Source organism: Xyrauchen texanus, chromosome 16, assembly GCF_025860055.1.
Source record: "Xyrauchen texanus isolate HMW12.3.18 chromosome 16, RBS_HiC_50CHRs, whole genome shotgun sequence".
In the NCBI taxonomy this organism is placed as follows: Eukaryota; Metazoa; Chordata; class Actinopteri; order Cypriniformes; family Catostomidae; genus Xyrauchen; species Xyrauchen texanus.
Genome location: NC_068291.1, coordinates 42,795,273 through 42,804,667, shown reverse-complemented (window position 1 = coordinate 42,804,667; position 9,395 = coordinate 42,795,273). Strand labels below are relative to the sequence as shown.

Here is a 9,395-nt window from a genome sequence, read left to right as displayed (position 1 = left end):
TTCCATTTTTTTTGCACTGTCATTCAGAAAGTTTTATCCAAAGTGTCTATTTCAAGCTCAATCCTCCTGTAACAACCTGGACATCAGTGGTGCAAGTTTATGGATCGCCTCTTGGCTTCGAACCTACAACCTTTTAATGATCAACACTGATCTTTGGAAATGTAAAGTTTAGAATGCCACACTCTTTTTTGAATGCATTTATTCCTGTGGCAGGTCAAGGGGTGTTTTTTATGTTTCTTCAGGATGCTTCAAGGTCCATTCTGTGGTGAGACAGTCAGACTTCACTGGAAGTAGATACTTCACTGTCAAAATCGTCTTCTTCTGAGTCTCGATTGGCTGTATAATGAGTGACATCAGGTAAATCTGACAGTAAACAGCAGCTCAGAGCACTGCGGAAAATCACCATGTCACAGACTTCATACCTGTGTTGAAAAAGGAGATATAACAGATTTCCAGATGTTCCGTTTCTTTCATATAGAAGTCAACATTAAATCTACATTTTGTTATCTTATCACTTTTATTTACATTTACATTTATGCAGTTGGCAGATGCTTTTATCCAAAGTGACTTACAGTGCACTTATTACAGGGACAATCCCCCCGGAGCAACCTGGAGTTAAGTGCCTTGCTCAAGGACACAATGGTGGTGGCTGTGGGGCTCGAACCAGCAACCTTCTGATTACCAGTTATGTGCTTTAATCCACTACGCCACCACCACTCCATACCACTTTTATAAAACAATGGAAACAGTAATATGTAAATAAACTAATGAACACTTTTTATGTATTTGTTGCTAAAACATTATGAAGTGTTTATTTACTTTTATTCACAGTTATGTCTAATTTGAAGTCATCATGCCATACAGTGTGAAATGATCTGTGAGATAAAAATAAAGTGGTTGTGTATGTTACCATTCATCCATCTTCTCGTCGTAACACTCCACATTAGAGCTGGTGCAGAATCCATTAAACCCGCCGACGGCAAACATCTGATCTTCCACCACCTGCGTTACACAGAATCAAATAATAGTTGAACATTTTCAGCTTATACATGAATAAATATCTGCACGGGTGGAGCAGTATCAGCAGATCATAGCAGTAAATGTTCCAGTATTCTCCACGAGAGATAACAGAAGCTCAAATGTTTACATTTCTTAAATAAATACGAAAGAAAATTTGATCTAGACTAGTTCACTGCATTGGGCAATGTTTATTCAATGTTTATTTCCTGAAGTGTAATGTAGTGTAGCCCTGCAATTCTGCACGTGGCTAAAGGTTACTGAGTCTGTCAATATGTGACCAATATGGATTTGTTTAAATCATTATTGTTCTTAAGTAATTACAGCAGATTGCTCAATAAATGTTCATGTCTCACCTCAATTCCAAAGTTGCTCCGTGGGTTATTCATAGATTCTACATCACGCCAGCTGTCCATCAGAGGGTCGTAGGCCTCGGCACTCCGCAAACGATTGTTCCCATCAAAACCACCAACCTTAACAAAAATATAGCTTTTTCACATAACAGTATGTGCGTGAAAAATATATATTGGACGAGGGATTAGGACGAGGGATAAGGACGAGCCGGAGACACCAGTGAGAGAGCGAGAGAGAGACGCACAAAGCTGTGTGTGTGTGTCTTTGTTTGTTTTGTAGTTTATGTTATATTTGAGTTCAGTTTGTTATTCAAGTTTCACATTGACTGTTCAGCTAGTTCCTGCCACCTCCATGCCAATCGTAAGAACCTCGTTCCAATAATACTCACAGCATAAACTAGATTGCCATAAGCAATGACACCAACACCACTGCGCCGGCTGCTCATGGGCGTGATGTGAGTCCACTGGTTTGTCTCAGGGTTAAAGCTCTCAGCTGATGTGAGACACTGGATCCCATTAAAACCACCACAGATGTAAACCTGAAAAACACACACAAATACCATTTACTTCACACATTATGTCCCTGACTAAAGCTTTTCTTTTTGCGTTTACTTGCAGCTTTTGGGTTATTTAAACACTAAAACCCTAGTGGACAAATTCGAATTGTTTATTGAATTGTGATAATAAGCTCAACGTATCTTCAGGCTTGTAAAATTACATGTATTCGTCAGTAATTGGTGAATGTACTTACCTTACCCTGCAGTGAGGTGGCGCTAGCGTCACTCCTGTCTTCATGCATTGATGCTATTAGTGTCCACTGGTTAGCATTTGGATCGTAGCGTTCTGCAGTTTTTAGACGTGTGTATCCATCAAAACCACCGATGGCATAAATGTACCCATCCAGAACCACAACACTAACATAACATCGCTGTTCGTACATAGGGGCCACCTAGAACACATCATTTGACATTATTTTATTGAGTAATACACATATCAACAGACCTTTTCACAATTTAATTCTCTAGCACCCTACAAACAAGTACACAAGTATACAAGGTAGGTCTAATATTTGTAAAACCAACGGTACGCACCTCAAGCCACGTTCGAGTAATGGGATTGAATTTCCTCACACTGTTGAAATAATTTACGCTGTCAAAGCCGCCAACACAGTAGACAAACCCATCCAGGAATGCTGCACCGTGATAGGCTCTGGCAATCTCATCCTCTCGAGTCACATTAACCCACTGGTCTGCCCTCACATCATAGGCCTCAATCCCATTAGTGGGACTGCCTCCGCTCCACCCTCCGATGGCCAATAGGATTGTAGAGGGCAGACGTGGGCGTGTCAGTTGATTTCTGAGGTCCGAGTTAGAGGGTTCCTCTATGTTGAGTTCAAACATGGTCTTCATCGCATTTACGATGACAGATGTGCACGCCACATTCTCCAAAACCAATGGATTTCTCTTTACGTTGTTCATGAAGTAGTCCGGTGTCATCAGCCCCAATCGAACCTGAAGTACAGTGACAAAATAATTGACACAAGCATTTATTTATATACAGTTCGCTAAGTTTCTTCCCTAACTAAATATTTCCATGGTAGTTTACCAAAATGGCACAGTTAATACACTGAAAATTTTACTACAGTTAAAACATGGTAACTTCATATCAGTCACCACTGTCATGAAAAATAGAAATGAAACAAAATGAAAAAAAAAAAAGATTCTAGAAACGTCTTAAGGCCAAAGTATACTATGGTTTTCCTCATGCCAGCATGTCTCGCACACAGTGGGCAAGAGTGGCTGTTGGGTTTTTAGTTTTTTTGTTGGGTCCACCAAGCAAAAACCATCACTCAGCTAGTTTAGAAAAGTTATAACAGACCAACTCAGGCACCATTGCACTGACGTTTCATACCTATGGTAATGGGGTTGTTCAAGCCCAAACCCTAAGTAAGAGCAATAACAAACCTTGTAACTTTGGTATTTTAACTCTGGAGTTTCTTTCTTACCTTTGGCAGAAGCACAGCAATGTGATTCTTCCTCTCTTTAGGTGAGTGATCAATCCAGCGGAGGATGGCTTCAAAAACCACGTCCTCCTGTTTGGCATCCAGCTCATCTCGCCCAATCAGATGCTCAAGATGTTCCGCAGAGAGTTCAAGGAACTCCTTGGATACTCGCACAACATCCTCAAAGTGCCGTAGAATGTAGAGTTTTGCTTTACCCTGGAGCTTTGAGCAGGAGCAGATATGCTCTGTAAGCATGCATATGCCGATACAGTTTTCAGGGCATAAATTTACCTCCAGGAACTCACAGCAGGCATCTACAAGACCCCATATTAAAAACTGATCAGCCGCCATCAAGAGTTTGGTCACATTCTCGTCAGTAATGTGGACAGATCTCGTGTATGCGTATTGAATAATAAGAGACATGGTGTCTGGAGAAATTCCTGGAATATTATAGGAATGTTCTGCAGTGTTGGTCCACGGGGTGGAGAAAAGCATCCTGTGGAACCAATTTGAAGATTAAATACAGATATTACTGATGAGACAAACACGTGAAACAAACAAAAATGTAATTGAATGTTCATTTAATGCATATAGATGTTCGAGAAAAACAGAAAGGCTGGATTTCCTAATAAGCAAGTCTTCCCTACTTAGCCGTAATCAAATTAGACTGCCACACACAAATGTCTTACACGCACTGGTTCATGTATGCAATTGTAATTTAAGTATTCATCCTCACCTAAAATAAGGGCTGCAGCCGCACAGGATGATCTTGTGCACTTTAAACTCTGTTCCATTCACCCTGATGATCAGGTCAGTGTGCTCGCCCTGTAAACGTGCTTCATCAAACGTGATAAAGGCCGTGGCACTAATCTTACGCTCCATGTTCTCAGCTCTCTGTCAGTAAACTGATCCAAACTCCTCATTTGGAACTCTGATCAAAGTAATCTCACTTTTAGTGAAGTCTTTGAGGAGACCCACTGCTCAGAAGAGTTCTAGAATCTCATTGTGACATCATAGTTGAAGAGCTTAGAATGCAGACTGAGACTCGGCCTTTCTTTTAATAACATTCTCATATGGTGTTATTTTAACCTACTTCTTGTTTGGTTCCTGTTGCATAATTATTATGCATTTTGACAAAATAGTTTTGACAATGCAGTATACATAACTGAAAACGACCTAATATTATGCCATTTTTTTTAAGTTTAATCTCTTTCTACTACTTCCTTTAAATCGTAATGTATTATTTGTAGCTGTTGCTCTGCTAATTTGCCTTTATATAAGGGAAGAATACTTTAATTGTAAGGCCTGTTTTGAAAAAACTCCTCTTTCCATAACACCAGTCAATTTAGGAGGAAACCAATCCAGCCAAATAGGGTTCAGTACAGGCATATTAGTTCACAGCTTCATCAAGCCTGTTTGAAGTAAACACAACAGGTGAAGAGAAACTCTCTTAAATTCAGCCTTCACTGCCTGGCCAAACAAAAATGTTGGATACTCTAATATTTTGTTGGACCGCTATGGGGCATGGTAAGTACTTTTTTTACTACAAATTATTCTCCTTGCCCAGTAGGTGGCGATATGCACGAAGAATGTGAATTACCAAAATCACGAGAAGAAGAATGTGGAAGTGGAGATTAATAGTAAAACAAGTTATAAATATCAATTTGTTTCTCACCTACAGAAATCATATCGCTTTAGAAGGATATGGATTTAACCACCCTGTTGCCATTGATGAGTGATCAGTTATGTGATACCTGGTGTCGGAACGGAGTACCCATGAGCAGGCCCACACGGAATCTGAGCATGCATGAGATTGCATACATTTGGGGGGGTCCTGCGCTAGCCAAGCACCACCATTGTATTTTAAACCAGAGCTAATATTGTTGAATCTTAGAAGTTGTTGGCTAACCTCAAACTTCCAGTCTCTGATGTGTCTTCCTGATGAGATGAACTGTGTAGATGTTATTTCTAGAAAGCAGAATTGGAATGAATCAGTGATACTGTAGCAATATATTGGTTCGTGAAAGATTAACAACTCAAGCTGAGTTTGATCTGATGGTCACTAGAGGGAACAGTTTGTCAAGGTTTGTCATTCGTTCCTGTTCTGTTGTTTAATATGCTTTTGTTTGTTGCAACGTTTAAGCTCTGCTGTTTCATTTGTTCGATCTTGGGTGATTCATAAATGGCTAAACATTGTTTGTATGCTCCTCACTGTATGGTCACATACATATGAATCACACTGCTAGTTAAATGTACTGTTCGCCTAAACCAGTCCAACCAGTTTATGACAATGTAAAAGACTTTCAGCAGGCTTCATTTTGTGAAAGGAAGAACATATATTACTTTGGGCGAAAAAGTGGGCTGAATAATCGGAATAAGTTATAGAACAGTGCTACTATCTGGAGACTAATAGAAAGGATTAATGAACTGGATGAAGTTTGTGTTTGATGTTGAGTTCATTGCTCTTGAGAAAGGTGAGATTCATATTTTTGAATTTTGAAGAGGGTTGTCATAGAATTATGGGTAAGGGTTAAGGGAAATCAGCATTGTGGCTTGGATGTAACGTCACAACGTAATGTAGACTGTAGCGAATGTCATGCATGAACAGGGCTGGACTGGTAATCTGGCATACCGGGCATTTTCTCAGTGGGCCGACACACTTTGGGTCCGATCAGGGGCGGACTGACCATTGGGAGGACCGATCAGGATGGTGGGTCGGCCATGAAACGTGCCGAATGGGCCGTGATAAGTTAAAATGAGCCACAAATCGCCACCGCGATATGCAGAAAAGGACAGCAAACCCCCCCTACCCCACCCCCAACAACGACTTATGGGCCAGTTGCTATGTAAAATCCCAGGCCGATTTCTCTTCCCAGTCTAGCCCTGTGCATGAAGGTTCAATTATTACATCAGGGTGGTGTATCAGCAGTGTATTGGTTGAAGACTTTAGCTGTCAGTATGGAGATTAAGTTGAGTAATTAGGAGGTGGAGATATACTGAATCCTGTAAATAGATTTGTCTTCACAACAACACACCAACGCCTACTTTACTTTATTACATCCATAGCCTCGCCCAATTGCACTGAGATGGCAAAGAGAAATCAGGTCAGTCCAGTACCTAGAGTCAATCAGAACAGTGGGCATTTACTGTCAAGTCTTAAAGGAGAGGCAGCACCAAAACCAAGCATTTGTGACAGAGGGTGGAAAATGCAATGTTACATCTTTGGGACCATGCAGGATTTGTCTTCCACCACAGTACATGAGTTTGTCACTATATGTAATGGTAGCCAGCTGGTAGGTAGATGTGCAGTTTGTAAACCTCACTCCCCTGGTCTCAAGAGGCACGCTAGTGACTGATGCTAGAGGCTGTAGCCTTTAGCCTTCTTGTTAGCGCACCCGCCACCCATGCTGGAGATGCCGGTTCAAAACCCACTTGGAGCGGGTTGAGAAGTTGCGGTTACAGTGGTGCCATGACACAGATTGGAGTGAGGTTTAGGGGGTTGAGTGTAACGGTAGCCAGCAGGTAGGTAGTTGTCAAGTGTGTAAACCTCACTCCCCTGGTGTCGAGAGGTGCACTAGCCTCCTCGTTTAGCCTTTAGCCTCCTAGTTAGCGTGCCCACCTCCCATGCTGGAGATGCCGGTTCAAAACCCACTTGGAGCGGGTTGAGAAGTTGCAGTTACAGTGGTGCCATGACACAGATTGGAGTGAGGTTTAGGGGGTTGAGTGTTATGGTAGCCAGCTGGTAGGTAGTTGTGAAGTGTGTAAACCTCACCCCTTGTTTCGAGAGGTGCACTAGCGACTGACACTAGAGGCTGTAGCCTTTAGCCTCCTCATTAACGTGCCCTCCTCCCATGCTGGAGGCACCGGTTTGAATCCTGCTCAGAGCGGGTCAAGCAGGACCGGTTGCATATACATGACGCATTTATGTAGCACATCTCACTTGAGCATGAATGGCCATTATGTTGAATAAAGTTTATTAATTGAAATAATATATTGCAAAAGCTACTTTAACTGTGAACACTGTTGTTTCCCCTCTCATGCAGTGCTGTAATGGTTGTCTAGCATGCAATTCTTGAAATACCCACCAGATGGCACCATTTATAAGTGTATCCAATATTGCAAAAACAATATCCGTTTAAAGGTGCTGTAAGGGATTTTTTTTTTCTTCATAAAAATGTAACTATTCCCTGAAAGATATTGAAGAAAAAGTGTCCTGGTATTTCTCACCAGTCTCTGTGACAACTCTAGAGCTCTGTAAACATAGTATTGTAGTTACAGCATATTTTTGATGATTAATGCCATTTTTATCCCACAATTGTCAGTAAAGGGCACTATTTTGCTGCTGTTGTTTTTGACAACCGTTTCTGCTCATGTTGGTCTCAATTAAGCTCATTTGGTCTCTTTGGAGTGCTGGCCTTTGAAAAAAGGTGGTGTGGCAAATCCAACGGCTCAGCTTGGGGAAATTCTAGAATGGCTAAAATCACTTACAGCACCTTTAAGGAAAAAATGCTTTAATATTGGACAAAATAAATACCACAGATTTAGTTTAGCTACAATACTCTGGTCCATGAGTATGTGTGTTTTTCATGAATTACCCGCCTAGATGCACTAGGCTTTCCCTCAGTACTATTTAGTTATTGTATGAGTGGCATCGAACATGCATTTCATTTCCAATTGTTCTTGAGAACAGGTCCGTTTCTGAGCATATGGGGGCCCAAAGCAAAATCCATCTCAGAATTTATGTCCTCTTGACCCCTTGCAAGCAAAGTCTTCAATGCTGTCTATCACCACTTTATATATTTCTTTAATCTTTCATTTATTTCTGTAAGCTGTTTCCATGTTTATTTATCCTTCTCGCAACATGCTAATGAGAGGAGGTCAACAGCTGTTCAGGCATCACAGTCAAACTATCGATACCAAGTGCAACTGTTTTTGGGGAGTGTTTGCAGTTTCATCTTGGCGGAGAGAAGGTCGATAGCATAGTTGCTCCGTGAGGCAGCAAATAGTTTGGAGAATCGTAAAATTAGATTCATTGCTAAACCTTTATTTTTTGATTGATTGTGAAAATTCAGTAACGTCTTTTATAATGTCATAGTCAAGCAACAACGATCAGCCAATAGTGTCCTAAATTCTGCCTACTGATGTTTGATTGACACCCTCTCATTAGAATGTTGCACGAAGGAAAAATAAAAACGGAACTACGCACAGAAATACATGAATGATTAAAGAAATATAGAATTATAAATCAAATTTAAATGTTGCAATTCTTTTAGCATTTTTGCATTTCCCAACCGTTTCACATTTTATTATTTTGCATTAATAGGTGCATTTATTCATTTTTGTATTTATTTAATTACTTGTATATCACCTCACACATTTAATTATTTTTATAGTTATATATGCACGAATATATGGATCTATTTACATGTTTATATATGGATTTGTGTATTTATTTATTATTTTTGCAGATTTTCTTCTCCGTATATTTCTATTGTCTACACCTTAGTTAGCTACAGTAGCAGAAATGTCTAAAACCCTGTAACTTTGTTCGATTTCTTTCAACTTAGATACATTTCTTTCCAGTGGTCTGGCTGCGTTTCTCCTCCTCTTTCATTTTTCCACTCTTGACTTGTAGGTGCGCTTGATGATGACATAAACCCTTTTAAACGTGTGTATGCCAGTCACACCTAGTTTTAACTCTTCTTGCAGTTACATTCTTACACCCCAAGTCTTGGGCCACAAGTCAAAGTGTGCCTAAGGGTTCAAATCAATTGTTTCATTTGTTCTTTGCTCAGTGGGTGTTTTAAATGTACAGTACAAACATGTTTTATGGTTCTTTCTGTATCTGATGGTTACATTTTTTTTTATTGCACTGCTTGTTCTAATATAAACCAGTCCAGAGTCCATTTTTGTGAAAGGAAGTGAATAACATGAACAGAGACAATCTGTCTGTGAATAACGTGAATCAGCTTTAGAACAGGAGACTTTAAGTGTTGCGATCTCAAGACCAACTGAATAGATTA

The 9,395-nt window shown here is 40.2% G+C and overlaps 1 protein-coding gene across 1 annotated transcript; it reads right to left on the bottom strand.

Moving 5' to 3' along the window:
• Nucleotides 1-229: 229 nt before the first annotated feature.
• On the bottom strand, nucleotides 230-4,254 carry klhl10a (kelch-like family member 10a). The gene is made up of 8 exons (XM_052146161.1): nucleotides 4,109-4,254; nucleotides 3,376-3,868; nucleotides 2,462-2,881; nucleotides 2,122-2,319; nucleotides 1,760-1,909; nucleotides 1,374-1,490; nucleotides 911-1,002; nucleotides 230-422 (listed from the first exon to the last, which is right to left on the bottom strand). Exons 1-8 carry the CDS (start codon nucleotides 4,252-4,254, stop codon nucleotides 275-277), a joined length of 1,764 nt encoding a protein of 587 aa, XP_052002121.1. The 3' UTR covers nucleotides 230-274.
• Nucleotides 4,255-9,395: the final 5,141 nt, after the last annotated feature.

Bases quoted from the DNA above. Each gene is read 5' to 3' on its own strand.
- klhl10a (XM_052146161.1), bottom strand. From the start codon at position 4,254: ATGGAGCGTAAGATTAGTGCCACGGCCTTTATCACGTTTGATGAAGCA. The intron at 2,320-2,461 runs GTGCGTACCGTT...GATGTGTTCTAG, and splicing joins TTACTCGAACGTGGCTTGAG to GTGGCCCCTATGTACGAACA. The intron at 423-910 runs GTAACATACACA...TTTTCAACACAG, and splicing joins GACGAGAAGATGGATGAATG to GTATGAAGTCTGTGACATGG.